Source organism: Nilaparvata lugens, chromosome 7, assembly GCF_014356525.2.
Source record: "Nilaparvata lugens isolate BPH chromosome 7, ASM1435652v1, whole genome shotgun sequence".
Lineage (NCBI taxonomy): Eukaryota > Metazoa > Arthropoda > Insecta > Hemiptera > Delphacidae > Nilaparvata > Nilaparvata lugens.
Genome location: NC_052510.1, coordinates 28,639,445 through 28,656,109, shown reverse-complemented (window position 1 = coordinate 28,656,109; position 16,665 = coordinate 28,639,445). Strand labels below are relative to the sequence as shown.

Here is a 16,665-nt window from a genome sequence, read left to right as displayed (position 1 = left end):
TCCGGATGGAGGGACAAGTCTCAACTTATTCTATACAGACTATAAGCTGGCTGCTCGTCCTGGCTGCCTAGTCTAATCGGAGCCTAACGTAATTATTGGAAAAAACTTTTTGAATTTTCTCTTCCCATTGGTATAAAAGTTTTTTATTTCGCATAAGTACTTGAATAATGAGATTTTATGGATTTTTGAAATGGGTTCATCATTTAGGATAAACTATATGAATATTATAAATACCAGAATAAAAAAGGAAGATTCAAGGAAGAAGCTTACAACTGAACTTCAAGAATTGGCTGTCATTGTGACGTCATAATAAGTTGGCAGGAAATTCTATTAGTACACACATAAAGGAAGTAAATACTTATTTAATCTGCGGACTGTGGTACACATTAGGTTTAGAGTAGAGCTTTATGACAAAAATAAAGATACTGACTTGGAGAAATTACGAATTAAATTTATTTACAAAAATCAATAGATGGCAAGTTATATTCGATAAGCTGTAAAAAGATAGTCTGAAAACCACAATATTTTGATAGAATAATTCCAAATAATCCGAAGCGTTATTTCCTTTCCTTACTTGCTATATCCTTTGGAATGCCATTCTCCAGACATTTTTTCCATTCATCTCTTAAGATGAAGACCCCTGACATGATCAGTGATGTATTTACAAAATATTTAAATGACTTGCCGTTTGCTTCTTGGAGCAGAATCTAAGTCGAAACAAAATTATATATAAGAAGAAAGCTAACCACATTAACACTAACAACATTTTATAAACAACTAGAAGGATACTTTCATAGTTACCTCAAGACTTTGAGAAACTTCTCAGCCACCCATTTCAAGAGTCTCAACTCAAAATCACGTCTTGGTTGTTTCAATATGAGCCTGATCACTTGTCACAGCTGAAGTTTCTATTTCCATTTCACTAGTATCTTCGGTACCAGTTTTTGCACAATTAATTATAGTTCTGTCAGTCTCACATTCATTTGTCCTATCGGTTCCACACTCGGGTGTGACTTGGTCAGGATTTTGCCCAGTAATTGGCTTGACAAAAACTCTTGACATGAGAAGAGATTTGCGTGTGTGATGGGTTAATTTCATAAGAGGAGTTTTCACTCTCGAGAACAAAGGATCGATGGCTGGTGGATCAGACCCTGGCGCGAAGAAAACTGATGTACCTACGATGTCTTGCCATTTTCCTCTATAGAACTGAAAAAGTACAAAAATCAATTGATTATTGCCCACTCAATTGCATTGAACATTGTAGACTCCAAAATTCATAATTACAACCCTAGGCAGTGAAAGAATGTACACATAGAAAAACAGAGAACATTGGTCTTGGACACAAAACATAGATTGAAAACACTTAAAAACTTAATCTATTATGTCAGTTTTCAATCTATTTATGTCTTGTGTCTCCTGTTTAATTGATAAATAATAATTATAAAAAAATATAGACAGGATACACACGACACGGATAGATTAAAAACACTTGAAAACTTACATTTAAACGAGAATTTTCGGGGAGCAGGGCCCCCTTTGTCAATCAACCAGAAGGTTGACTTCCTGGTTGATTGACAAAGGGGGCCCAGCTCCCAGAAAATTCTCGTTCAAATGAAAGTTTTTTTTCAAGTGTTTTTAATCTATCCGTGTCGTGTGTATCCTGTCTATATTTATATTATAAAACTTTAAAGTGTTTTCTGTTAAGTGCTACAAATGATATATATATATATATAATATATATATATATATATATATAGCACATAACAGAAGACACTTTAAAGTTTGTAATATTAATTGAAACAGGAGACACAAGATATAGATTGAAAACACTTAAAAACTTTTTGAAAAAATCTGGTGTGGTACACTCACACAACTTTCCTTGCTCATATTTGAAACTACGATCAGACTTTTGTATATGTGTATATATAATTGTTTTGAGAGTACTTTTTCCTTTGTGTAAATTGTGAAATTCGATGATTTTTTTTAGTCGTCATTTTTTTAAAGTCGTCAAAACAGCTGTTCTACAGATGAAATATCTCGACTATGTGTTCTTTTTATGACCTGCTCTACCTACCTACCTCATGCACGAGAAGGAGGTTACAAAGTCCATTTCTCAAGGATGGGGTGGACCCCCATTAGTTTCCCAGAAAGGAGACTCATGCCAGTTAATAGAGCTGATAAATAACTATACAGAGTATGAATTTGAAAAAAATCGTTCAAGTTATTTTGAGAAAATCGTGAAAAACATGTTTTTTCAGTAATTATCCGCCATTTTTCTCAAGTATATTACGGAGCTCCTGCAATTTTCTCAGAAATGGGACTCATGTCAGTTGATAGGGCTTATAAATAGCTATCCATGGTATGAATTTAAAGAAAATCGTGAGAGCCGTTTTCGAGAAAACCGTGAATAACATGGTTTTTTAGTGATTATCCGCCATTTTTCAAAAGAATATTACGGAGCTCCTGCAATTTTCCCAGAAATGAGACTCATGTCAGTTGATAGGGCTCATAAATAGCTATCCATGGTATAAATTTGAAGAAAATCGTTAGAGCTGTTTTCGAGAAAACCGTGAAAAACATGGTTTTTTAGTAATTATCCGCCATTTTGAATTCAATTTTATTGAATTTCTTATTGTCAGATCCTCATGGTATAAGGACCTTAAGTTTGAAATTTCAAGTCAATCGGTTGATTAGGAATGAAGTTATCGTGTTCACAGACATACACACATACACACACACACACACACACACACACACACACACACACACACACACACACACACACACACACCACACACACACACACAAAATCAGGTTTTTGGACTCAGGGGACCTTGAAACGTATAGAAAACTTGAAATTAGGGTACCTTAATTTTTTTTGGAAAGCAATACTTTCCTTACCTATGGTAGTAGGGCAGGGAAAGTAAAAAACTGCAGTCTGCTCGGTTGAGGAAGGGAACTCAGTTCCCGAAAATTTCCCCATTTCTAATGTAAGTTTTTAAGTGTTTTCAATCTATATCTTGTGTCTCCTGTTTTAATTTATATTACAAACTATATATATATATAATATATATATATATATATATATATATATATATATATATATTATATATATATATATAATAATTTGGGTGGGAGAGACCCACTCAATACAAATTTATACCATCTAGGTAACTCATAAATAAGAAATATAATCTTATACACATACTAGTAGGTCCTATAATATACAGTATTTTATAAGACAAACATTAATTGAAGGAGTTTTCATAAAATCCAGTCAAACTATAAAATGGGTTGTCACTTAGGAATTTGTTTATTGTCTTTCTGAAACTAGGATAAGGTAGATCTATGACATATGATGGCAAATGATTAAAAAGTCTTATTCCCACATTAAAATGGCTTCTCAAAGTCCTTGATAGCCTTACTTGAGGAATATGTACATTTCTATAGCTCCTCGTATTATGATTGTGCACATTAATATTACAATCAAGGTTTCTTTCCTTCAATTTTATATACAAAAGCAACGTATATATATATACAAACAAATGACAGTCATGACTCTAGTTTTGACAAATAGCGGTTTGCAGTGAGCTCTCACATTTGAGTTAGTTACTATTCTTATCGCTTTTTTTGCAGAACCAAAACTTCAGACACCCGTGAACAATTTCCCCACAGAATAACACTGTAACTCAAGTGGGAATGAAACAAAGCATAATACACATTTAAAACATAGTTGAATGGAACATGATATTTTAGAGTCTTCAACAAATATAATATTATAGACTTTGATAACTTGCTGCACAGTAAATCAATATGATCACTCCAAGTCAGATGGTAATCTATTTGTACTCCTAATAATTTGATTTTTTTTACAAAATTGTTTGACAGTAATTCATGTCTATTATTCAATGTGAATATTGCATTTTGCGTCTTGGATTCATTGAGGAGGAAACCATTTGCTTTGAACCATGAATTAGCCTTGTCTATTGTTTGATTAGCAACTCTGTTGAGATTTTGGAAATCTCTGTCAATAGTTAGGAAAGAAGTGTCATAAGCATACATTATGGTTTTAGAAGATGTTAAACACTTGGGTAGATCATTTATCATTACAAGGAACAACAGTAGTCCCAGAACAGAACCTTGTGGTACTCCAAATTTAAGATAAGAAATGGCAGATAGTTTTCCATTGACATCAACTATTTGTGATCTATTCTCCAGATATGACCTAAAAAAATCAAGACACAAACCACGTACTCCAAAGTGACTCAACTTGTGAAGGAGTATTGAGTGATCGACACAATCGAAAGCTTTGCTCAAGTCACAGGCAGTCATCTGAGCAAGGCATTTATTCTCGAATGCTTCTATTATTTGATCGATAATTGTAAGAACTGCCCCTGTTGTGGTTTTACCCACCCTATAACCAAATTGGGAGTCACTTATAAGATCATAACTATCGAAGTAGGTACATATCTGAAGCTTCACATCATGCTCTAAATTTTTTTCGAAAATTGGAACTATAGAGATAGGCCTATAATTTTTTGGTGTAAGTCTGTCTCCATTTTTTTTAAACAAAGGTACAAGTCTCGAAATTTTGAGTTTTGTTGGAAAAACTCCTTCTTGTAGACACAAATTTAGACAGTGAGTCAATGGAACAATAATAGACTGGATTACACATTTCAAAACGTGGTTGGATAAATCGAAAATGTCCCTGCTTCTTGAGTTTTTCATATCCTTGACAATCTTATAAACATCAGCACATGACACTTGTGTCCATTTGAATTCTTCATGTGTGGACGGTGGATGCTCCATGAAATCTCTTGCAGTAACCTGTGGCTGCTCGATGCCATCTTTTGCTTCCTGGACGGATGATGTGTAATACGTGCTGAAACGATCTGGTGAAATCTCAATATTTGTGCGTTTTGATCCTCCACTCCTCACTTTGTTCACCAGAGTCCACGCAGCTTTTGATTTGTTACCCGACTCTTCGATACAGTTGGCATTAAAACAGAGCTTCGCTCTATTTATTTCCTGTTTATAGATTTGTTTACTCCTTTTATAAGCCAGTTGCGCATCATCGCTACGTCTTATAAGAAAAATGGAGCGGAAAGTCATCATTTTGTCTTTCAATTCCTCCAGTTTCGGTATATACCAGCATGACTTAGCTACATTTCTCTTCTCAGCGTTTAATCTCAAAGGCCTCTTGGGACATATCATATAAATTTGGAACTTATCACCTCTTTTACCGATTGGAAACATATTTGGAATTTCGATGAGTAAAGATATAACATTTTCGAAGTGAAATTGATCATACTTTAATATAGAACAATAAAGTTAATTTAAATAACACTAATAAAGCTTGAAACATGAATTTTTCTTCCCTCGGGCTCCTCGCGGACCACTTTGAAATCGCTGTCGTATGGGTTTTGAAAAGAAATTTTGAATAAAAAAATTTTTGTTAAGACAACGATTTTCTAAAAAAAATATTGAATTAATTTATAAATTATTGATAATCGGTATTAAGGAAACCCTATTACTAATTATTCGGTATTCTCATCTAATGGAATGAATTCAGGAAAAATTAAATCTAACACCATGAATGTTTAGAAATTCATTATTGAAAAAAAGGATTACCACTTCACAAAATTTCATATACATGACAATATCCTTATTCTAAATTGATGATGGGCCCATATATTTGTTTAATAAAGTCTTTCACGAATCTCAATGCCGGAAAATATAATTTGATCGTCACATTACCTCGGTACCGAGTTACGTCGCAGAGTATTTTATAATGATGTTCCATAATTGCATAAAAGAAAACACAGCTTGGCAATTATCTCCTATCCTCCATATCCGCTTAAACCTGTTCCTCGTATGATGCACTTGGAGTTCCTTGTCTCCTATTCATAATTGTGGATTGATTTGGTATTAACAAGGATCGTTCTTCCATAGTCAGTCGTAAATTAATTTGCCACAAACATGGACCGCATGGGAATAGAACAGCCAAGAATAATTTCTAATTCGAACTTAATACTTATCTTTCTAAAAGGAACAATTCAATTATTACATTAGTGTGAACGATTATCTCAAATACATTCAGACTTTAACCCTTTGAATTGTAACGTAGTCTAATTATACACTCTACTTTTACATTAAGTTAATAATCCAGTTATAACGTTTAAGAAAACTATTGATAGTTACTTTTCCCAATGAACTATATGACATAATATTTATCAAAACAAATTAATAATAACATTTCTATTTTACTTGTGAAGTTAGTCAGCTCTCAGAATGAACAAGAATTTAAATATCAATTTCGCACATAATCTATCAATCTGCTCTAATGAAAGTAACCATGAAAAGTAACTGAAATATAATAAAAAAGTATAACAAATAGTTAACCTTTAATAGCGGGTTTGAGTATAGCTTTTATACAAATATCTTAATATTGTCGAAAAATTCAAAATCACTTAACAAAATGTAAAGAAAGAAACTTGAAGTGAATAATCACATCGTAGAGTTGTTGTTAAACCTAGGGCTGCTTGCCGACAACTGAATAACGAGAAAATGATTTCTTCCCTCTACCAATGCCTCGCACTGGCTGGGTGCTCACCCAGAGTTGGCTGAGTAAGCACAAATAAATAAATGCTCTCTTGGTTTTTATTCTTCTTCCTAAATGTTAATACTTATTTGCCATATTATAAAAGAAAGGGATATGAAATTTGATTCATAATCAAAATTCGTTTCACACTCCCCCTCTTTACTGATGTGAAACATCCCTTAAATTTCAGAATCTCATATCATATAATTTCAATATCTTACTATCAATTAACTCTACTCAAACTTATTACTTAAACTTGAATTTGAACTAATAATTCTCATATATTATTCGTGTGGTGTTTTATTATTCAGGAAAAAGTCAAAGCTGTATTATGAATAGTAACTGCAGGACAGGCGATTTTATAAGCGCGTGTTTTTTACAACTTACCCCCCTCCCCACCAATCTGTCGACCACCCTGGGACGTGACGACATCGTGTTTCATATACACTAAAGACCCTCTAACAATAATCTGAAGTCAAATTCTCTGCCTCTCTCATGTATGATCAATGTAAACTAGCGCTTGTACTAAAGAAGAAAGAGTTGTAATGCTCCTCACATGAGTTCTTGAAATTCTTACATGTTGTTGCAATGGGATTATTTTACTTCAATTTCTCAGCATAAAGTTTTCCTACGCGAGCAAAATGTTGATTTAGTGTATCAGCTTCTATTTTGGGATTTTTTTAGAATGTCTTCTACCTAACAATTCGTTTAGAGTTTCCAAGATTTTCTTAGATTTGTTTATATTCTGATTAATTTTGTTCTTATAATACTTACATTTATTCTGTTCTATTAATTTATTAAGAAGATTTCTGTAATTTGTATATTCATTTCTTAAACGGTCATTGAAAGGCTGCTTTGAAAATGTTTTAAACAATTTGTCCCGTTTTCTAATCGAATGTATAAGACCACGCGTAATCCAAGGTTTAAGGGGTTGTAATTTATGCGGAATCTTTACTGTAACTGTTGCAAGTTCAATGTGATTTGATATTTTGTCAGTTAAAATTTTCAATGCTTCATTCACATGTAAATTGTCATCTAATAGGTTATCCCAGTTTTCAGTTTCAATAGATAATATTAATTTATTGAAATCTATTTTATTGAAAAAATTATTTTCACTTACAATTTTGTCAGTTGAAAGATCAATGTGGATGCTGACTCAAAAGTGATCAGTGATGTTTGTTTTTATTACTGAATTTAATACATTGTCGGGATTGAAAGTGGAATTCTTCAAAAATATGTGATCGATAATCGATTCAGTGCCGTTTTGAACTCTAGTAGGCTTGTTTATGTATGATTTTAAAACATTCAAAGATAAAATTCCGAAATATTCATTAGTAGCAAGCGTAGACTTATTCAGATGTATATTCGAGTCACCGGCTAAAATTATATTAGGCTTATTTTTGATAGAATACAAACAATCATTCAAAACAATTGAGAAAATTATCTACATTGGTTGAAGGAGACCTATAAACAGTGATAAGTGTTATCTTATCCTTCGCACCTGGCACTTGTACATCCAAAAGAATTGAGTTGGATTCTTTTATTTCGTAATCCAACTCATCTACTATAAAATTACATTGAAAAAGGCACAAACTCCATCACATTTATTTGTTTTACCTGGCTTGTTAACCACTGAATAACCATTAAAATTAAAATCATCCTCTTCAACTACCCAAGTCTCACTGAGGATAATAATATGAAACTCTAATGAACAAGTCTTTAAATAATAGAAACCAGTAAATACAGTGTAGTAATACATTTATTCAAATGGTTTGAGGTCCTCTTCGTTAGTTATACGTTTTACCGGAGAGTTTTGCTGTTTACGAATGATAATTTTTGCATGACTCACCCAGACATATGCTAATTTATTGATTTATTGTTCTTTTTAAGATCTCTAGCTTTATTCAGTAGAAATTTGTTGTATGCAGTGAGATGATCGTTCACTTAGATATAATATAACCTGGTGGAAGATTACAGTTCAAGTCTCCATTTTTCAAGTGTCCTTTTGCTTTCGCCGCACATTTCCAATTAATTTTGGCAGTTCTTGGCGTGAAGCGAACTATTATATTATTTTGTCTTATTTTTAGAAGAAGGAACCCTATGAGCAACAGAGATATCGTCTCTTTTGAACGGAGTATTAATCGCTCTAGCATCAGATTCTAGGATTGTGTATTCATTTTCATTTTTCGTCTCCGGAACCCCTGCTATCTCCAAGTTGTCTCAACGAGTGTACTGCTGAATTTCATTAATGTCTCTTCGAAGTTTAATATTTTCAAATTCAAGCTTCTTACACTGCTCTTTCACTGATTTGTTTTCTGCGCGCACAGTTTCCAATGACGATTTCAAACTTTCAACAGTTGAATTGAAGTCGTAATGATTTTACTCAAGTCTTCGAGTTTAACATTAAATACATTAGCGAGGGTGTTTTCGATAGTTTTTGTCAAAGAGGACTCAAGATCGTTGCTGTCGGTTGAAGAATATTTTTCTTTACATTCGTCGCACTTCCAAGTTGATTTCTTCACACCGAGTTTTCTAAAATTCTTTAACGTACAAATTTTAGTACATGTTGGATGGAAAAAATTCCTACATCCACAGCATTCTAGGATATCTTTCGAGTTGTTGAAATCCGATTCACACTTGTAACGAACATCAGCCATTGCAAACAAAAAAATTGATTCAGAAATAATTAAATAACACAGAAAATAATTGATGATCGTGTACGAGATGGCATGCTTAACAAACTATCATACAGATAAGGCAACTCGAAAAGCACGACCGTTCGCTCTGAAAGCTATTTGAATACTGAATATATTTGTTAAAGAATACATTGAATATGAACTGTGAAAGAGCCAACTGTACTACAAAGTACAGGGTGAGCATAAAGTCTTGCCCTGATTTTAAAAATTTATTACAGAATAACCGTTTGACATATCAATTTACATCTGGCGCTGTTACATAGGTTAGTGTTAGTAGTTTTTTTTAATATCACTTACGTTAGTAAACTTCAACGTGTGCCCCCTTGGTAGCCCGGAGAATGTCGAAGCGATATTCCAGTTCTCGCCAGGTGTTTTGTAACATGTGTTCTGTCACAGTACCCACAGCAGCTTGTATCCTAGCCTTCAATTCGTCGATGTCAGCAGCTGGTGTGGCGAAGACTCTGTCCTTGATATATTCCCATGAAAAAAGTAAAGGGGAGTAATGTCTGGAGAGCGAGGTGGCCAGGGTGTTGGACCATCCCTTCCAATCCACCGATCCGGAAATGTTTCATCTAGGAAATTACACACTATCAAAGCCCAGTGAGGGGGTGCTCCATCTTGCTGGAAAATGATCCATGGTTGATAATCTTCTAACTGTGGTGCAATGAACTGTTGTTCTAGTCAAGTAAATGTTAGCGCTAATGGTTTTTTCCGTGAAGAAAAACGGCCCAAAAACCTTGTTGTGCATTAGGCCGCACCAAACATCAACTTTTTCACTGTCTCGCTGTAACTGTACAGTATATACATATACGGACATTATGCCTATTTACCATTCCACTGACATGAAAGGTGGATTCATCTGTAAAACATATGCGATTTAAGTAATCGTTAGCGCCATTAATCCTGTTGAGAATCTCAGTTGCGAATTCTGCTCGTCTCAGCAAATCATTCGGTTGCAAGGCCTGCACGATTTGCACTTTATAAGCATGCAACCTATAAGCCTTTTATGAAGAATTTTCACAACACTTGCTTGCGGTATTTGAAGTTTACGTGATGCTTGACGAGTTGATTTAGACGAACTCCGTTGAAATGATTGCCGAACACGATAACAGTTGCTTCACTCACACTAGGCCTACCATTTCTAGGAAGATCTTCAACGCTGCCTGTTTCTTTGAAGGGCTGCGTCCATAAGAAGCCAGAAATTTACGCTGAAAACTGATGGGCGCTTTCGTTTCGTGAAACCAAAGCACACATCTGTGCTTTTTCCTGCTTCGACGCCATTTTGACCGCAACTAACGTGAACCAACAGACAGCAGCGTCATTGTTTGGGACCACTAGTACCATCTATTGGTCAAAAAAAAACTACTAACACTAACCTATATAACAGCGCCAGATTTAAATTATTATGTCAAACGGTTATTCTGTAATAAATTTTTAAAATCAGGGCAAGACTTTATGCTCACCCTGTACTACTTGATGAATTTAATGAACATGATGTTAGCAATTGAAGAAGAAAACACAAAACCCACAACCAATATTATTTATATTCAGTGATATTTCAAATCTGATGAAGTGATATTTCAATACCACTGCAAGTGGTATTGCAAGTCGAAACTCATATATCAACAGCTATTGAACAATTGAACATGTTATGTGTAGGCTACTCAGGACTAAAGAGAAACAATAATAGAAGAAAATGCACCTTTAATCAGCACTTCACGGTTGAATATTTCCAAAAATGTTATATCCAATTGAGCCAATAAATATTTTGATATTAGACTAATATCAGATCAATCCAATAAATTGGACAAGGAAATACAATAGAATTAAAATTTATATTTCTGCATGTTTATCTAGATCAGTGGTTCCCAAACAGTGGTCCGCGAAAGCTCTGGAAGTGGTCCGCGAGGAGCCCGAGGAAAGAAAAATTGATGTTACAAGATTTATTAGTGTTATTTAAATTAACTTTATTGGTCTATATTAAAGTATAATCAATTTCACTTCGAAAATGTTATACCAAACTCATTGGAAGTTCAAAATATGTTTCCAATCGGTAAAATATCAATCGAATGGCTCCAAAGCTTTATGTTATCGTAAACAAACAGTTTGTATTAATGGAGTCTGTAGTGAGGCAGAGAAAGTTCACTATGGAGTCATTCAGGGTAGTACCTTGGGCCTGCTGCTTTTTTTTGTATACATAAATAACTTGTCTAAATTTGATTTAAATAGTAAGCTATTTTTATTCATGGATGACACAATTGTTTCATTCAGGCCTACATGGGAGGATGCCTTCGAAATGGCTACTAAAGACCTTTTCCAGGTCAAGAAGTGACTTGACCAAAATAAACTCACTTTCAACGTTGATAAAACCAAGTACCTACACATATATTCCAAAATCAATAAGCCCCATTGCAGGACCTTGTCCTTAAACTTGTCGGCCACTTGTGGCTGTGGGGTATTGCAGCGTGTGGAGCAATTCAAGTATCTTAGAGTGTTAATAGATCACAGACTGAGTTGGGCTCCACATGTAGCGGGTTCGAAGGATGATGTATGCATTCAGACTCCTGGAAGAGGTTCTTCCTCTTTCTCAACTCAGAGAAGTTTAATTTGCATAGATGCAATTAATAATCTCATACGGTATGCTGGCCTAGGAAGGGGCCTCATCGGCTACCTTGGAGCCCCTGGCTGTAGCATAGCGTGCAATTATTAAAAACTGCCTGAACAGGGATAGTCGCTACCCAACGGAGTTAGTCTACCAGGAATTCCATGTATTGGATATCAGACAGATTTATATTAACGTTTTAGTATCTTTCATCTGGCATAATAAAAACACAATTTTCATTCCATCAGATCACATCTATAATACCAGACATCAAAATAACATTGGCATTGTGCAGCCACGCCTGCTCGATAATTGTACAAATACTAACAGCCACTATCTATGTCACATTCTGTACAGGACCATCTGAAGCAAATGGAAAATTTTGTCAGCATTTTATCACCTTTAAATGCTGCCTTAAGAGGTGGTTCTTTGAAATTGGTAGGGCGGTAATCCAATCCGCCTATATCCATTGAAGATCACCCCTTATTATCAATGATCGTCTGGATATGTAGGACTCTGCAGTTTTTTTCTCAATACAACAAGATTTAAGGTCAATAGCATTAAGTGCTCTCCGCATCCTTTGAAGACGCTTTTTAATTTTATTTATTCTACCTTATACTTATTCTATTGTTTTATTATTTATTGTGAAAATCTTCAACTGTTATTGTTATTATTTATTGTGAAAATCTTCAACTGTTATTGTTGCTATAATGCAGTTCACGGAACTCATTCCCCACCAGACTTGTTGTCTTTGTAGGGAATATTCACTATGTAAAATTTTTGTCTCAGCTGCTGTATTTTATTTTGTGAATGAAGATTATTTGATTTGAAAGAAGTGATAAGTTCCAAATTTCCAATGCAATAAGATAGGATTATTAAGTTTGTTTGGAATCTTCATGACGGATTTCTACCACGTGACAGTCAATGGCCATACTGTGGTTATAATATAACTTAAAATTATAGTTACTGTGGTCTTGTCTAGTACAAGGAATTTTGAAGTATGTTATGTAACTAGCTCCCCATAGAAATAAGAAGACGCAGGTGATGTTCAAGAAAATATTGGATAGCCATCTACTCAAGAAGGCCTAATACAGAATAAAGGAGTGATTGGAAGGTGTTTGACCCCCAGATGACGAATGAAGGCTGCTAAAGTTCTACGCATCCGCTAAGTTTTTGCTCTCTGTGAATGTGGTGATGTTTAAACTATGAGCCACTTCCTTGAGTAATGCCAACTGACCAGATGCTTTAGATGTTGTAATCCACAAGGATTACATTCTGGACACGCCTTACTTTGGCTCGATAATATTGCATTGGTTATTTATAATGGAATTTTTATTTTGTTTCGTGAACACTTCAATTTATTTATTTTTTAATTTCCAATTGTTTCCCCTAGTTGGTTAAGAAATAAGTGAATTCTATATGGTATTTTCATTTGAGTTTCACTACATTAGAACTACGTGCCGAAAATAGCACTTGTATAGGCCTACAGTATTAATGTATTTTACTCCTTCATACAATACGCACCACATAAATAAAACTATAAAGATTAACTAAAATGTGTTATAATAGTCGAATAATTTTAATTTACAATGAAAATTATTACCTGTGGGCCCATTTGCATTATAGGATTTTCAGTGTCTAATCCTATGATTTTTGGCTCTTCAGAGTTGAAAAGTTTAGTGTCAACATCACAGTCAAATTGAACATGAACTAGAACTTCCTCCTCATCATATTCGTCGTCATCTTCATCTGCAGTAGGATTGCCAAGTGCACTTTCAAAATTATCGTATTCACATTTCATACTTCTTCCTTCCATTTCAATTATCTGTGAACAGAAAGAATACTCATTAAGTTAAATTTGGAAAAAATCTTTGTTCTAAACATTGAACATTGGCTTTTGATAATGATTTTTATAATAATTAGCACGGACTAACAAAGAACAATTTAGTTTAAAAGAAAGTCGTGGGATGCATGTTCAGTTTACAAGAACTATTGACGCCTGTAATGAAATCGTTTATTTTTTGACAACTTGGGTTTCAAATTATAAATAATATTATTGAATTTGAATTACTTTACTGCTTTTTGAGATCTAATAGCATTTAAATACAGTCTGATTTATAACACTTAGTGTGAAACAATTGGATGAGGCCGCCTTCAGGAGAACCGTCCGGAAGCTACTGTGTGACAAGGCATATTACAGTGTAAATGAATTTATGGGTAATAATTTGAATTTTTACCGAGAGCGCGAGCACTGGATCGCTGCCATCTGAACTGATACAATTTTTGTAGAATGTGTTTTGATTTTTTGACTCCATTGATCCCACAATTGTGGGTAATGGATGAAGCAGAACGTATTAAAGGTACTTTGTTTCTGAATCATATTCGTGTATAAAGTCCAGTAACTCACTGTACCTTTTGTCAGTAACTCACTTGTAACTTGTCGTTCTAAATTTTCGTGAATATTTTGTATGAATTCTGAGTGGATAAATTTTATTTTATTTAAGACTAATGAGTCACATTTTATATTGAGAGTATATTTTATGAAGGATTTATCAGTTTGAAATACTATAATCCTGTAAGTAGGCATCACAAGAGCTTTATAGTTCTAAATTTGATTTTATGATTTTATAGGTCTTGAGAAGTGACGAAAGAAATAGGAGTAGCAAAGAGCTGAAAAACACCATAACCAGATGCTGTAAACAATTATTGAAAACAAAAATTCAATAAGGTTAACATGGAATATGCAACAATAGCAAGAGCTTTTACTGAGATCATAAACAATCCTGTAGTAGCCCCATGTTGGATGTTTAAAGGAAATACATTCTTGCTACCTAAAGAGAAAGGGACCAATGACCCAGCCAAATAAAGACCTAGTAGGCCCACATGTTTGAAAATCTTTACAACATTTTTACTTCTGTGATCAAGGAACGGATTTGCAGACCCTATGAAAAAATAATATACTAGCAGAAGAGCAAACATGATGTAAAAAATTCAGTCAGGGCTACAAGGATCAAGTTATAACTGAATCAGTTATCTTCAAACGGCAAAGAAATTTTTATATGACATACATTGACTATGAAAATCCATATGACTGTTCCTCATTCATACTTGACTGTGATTCTACAAATGTAACCCAGTGATTGTAGAGGTACTTAGGAATATGATGTCAATGTGAAGTGTGACAGTCTACTTGAACATATCTACACCACATCTGAAGTCTTAATCTATAAATGAAAAAAGGATTATTCCAGGGTGATTACTTAAGCCCTTTATAGTTCTGCTCAGGATTCATAAATCTATTGAGCATAATACTGAATGATACCGTAGTAAAAGATAAACATTTAATGCGAATAGTGAAACAACCAAGGTATTTCACAGGTTCTATATGGCCTAAAGATATATGCCAGATCAAAGCAACATGCCTTCAATGCTTGTATTAGCATAAGCAGAAATTTAGTGAGACCCATGAACCATCATACAATGGGGTTTGGTACACCCCCAGTCTTTTAATCAAATGTTGATGATAATAATAATAATAATATTGTCTGTATCCAATGAATAAAAATAAATTAGCATGAAATTATTAATGCTTACTCTATTCCTTATAAAACTTCTGGATTCGTTTATTCTGGATTATTACCATAATGCATTCTTATTAGGAATTTAAGCTAAAGTTTTTAACAAACGAATTGAATAATTTGAAGTTTTATTTTAAAATATTACTACATTTACTTCTAAGATTATCTTTATCTTATTCCAGGATTATAAATAAAATACTTGCCTATCAGAATATAAAAAAACAGAATACGAGAGCTTTTAACCCCGAATTTCGAGTTGGCTTGGCTATTGGTTTATTTTAGTTTATAGAGGTTATAAAATTAAAGTGAGGTTAGTTACTTTCTTTTTGAAAACTTCCTCACTCGACTACAAGTATCAGCCCAACACTACGTGCATCCAGATCAGCCCAACACTACAAGTATTCGGATCAGCCCAACCTAACGTCATCACATTGGAGTCACACTTAACTGAAAATCATACTGAGTGCCTTAACAGACTGTTTTCCAAAATGTGCATCGATAAAATCAACCGCGTCAATAGTGAAAGAAATTACATTTTTTGATTTATTGAAATTTTATGTGAAAATTAACTGTAACAATTCATCAATTCATTTAAAAAAATAATAATAATAAATTTTTTATTCAACATACTAATTTTTTTTTTTGCAATAAAAAATTGAATTTTTCTATCTATTAAATTTATGTGCAATTTCAAAAAACTATTCTTTATATATTAAACTTTCTGTTGAAATATTTTCCGTTAAATTATAAAGCTAAATCGAAAGTAATTTTGATACTTTGAAATATTGCTTGGAAACATATAACAAATGCTATTGATGAATTTTATAATAATTTTCAATTATAGTTGACATGTAATGCTTTTATAGAAAAATTGTTACTGTTCTCGAATTTACAATTCAAAAAAATTTTCATTTGGGTCAATGTAATTTTTTTCTTTAAATTTTCAAACAGTAAAATTTTTATGTCAAGAGGGGGGTATTTGTAATATTACATTTTTTCTCGATTGGAATCGAATCTTCAATTCAGATCTATAAAACTTTATAGTAATATCAGAGTAATCGATATATGGACAACTTTTTGACTGAGAATTTATCGTAAATGTTTGTGTTGCATTGTTCCACGGTGTCACCGAGGCTGAGTTGACAGAATTAATAGATTAATAGATTATCTAAATAGAGATGATATATA

The 16,665-nt window shown here is 33.5% G+C and overlaps 1 protein-coding gene across 2 annotated transcripts; it reads right to left on the bottom strand.

Moving 5' to 3' along the window:
• Positions 1–344: 344 nt before the first annotated feature.
• Positions 345–15,814, bottom strand: LOC111047648 (general transcription factor 3C polypeptide 6). 2 transcript variants are annotated; one of them, XM_022333452.2, is made up of 3 exons: positions 15,681–15,814; positions 13,503–13,724; positions 345–1,206 (listed from the first exon to the last, which is right to left on the bottom strand). In XM_022333452.2, the coding sequence occupies exons 2-3, from the start codon at positions 13,713–13,715 to the stop codon at positions 856–858; spliced, it is 564 nt and encodes a 187-aa protein (XP_022189144.2). In that variant the 5' UTR covers positions 13,716–13,724; positions 15,681–15,814; the 3' UTR covers positions 345–855. The 2 variants fall into 2 exon arrangements, with proteins under 2 accessions (XP_022189144.2, XP_022189145.2); XM_022333453.2 differs by having other exon boundaries at positions 15,494–15,768.
• Between the last annotated feature and the right edge of the window lie 851 nt (positions 15,815–16,665).

Excerpts from the sequence above, each read along its gene's own strand:
- LOC111047648 (XM_022333452.2), bottom strand. The coding sequence starts at position 13,715 with ATGGAAGGAAGAAGTATGAAATGTGAATACGATAATTTTGAAAGTGCA. Across the intron at positions 1,207-13,502 it reads TAATGCAAATGGGCCCACAG|TTCTATAGAGGAAAATGGCA; the intron begins GTAATAATTTTC and ends GTACTTTTTCAG.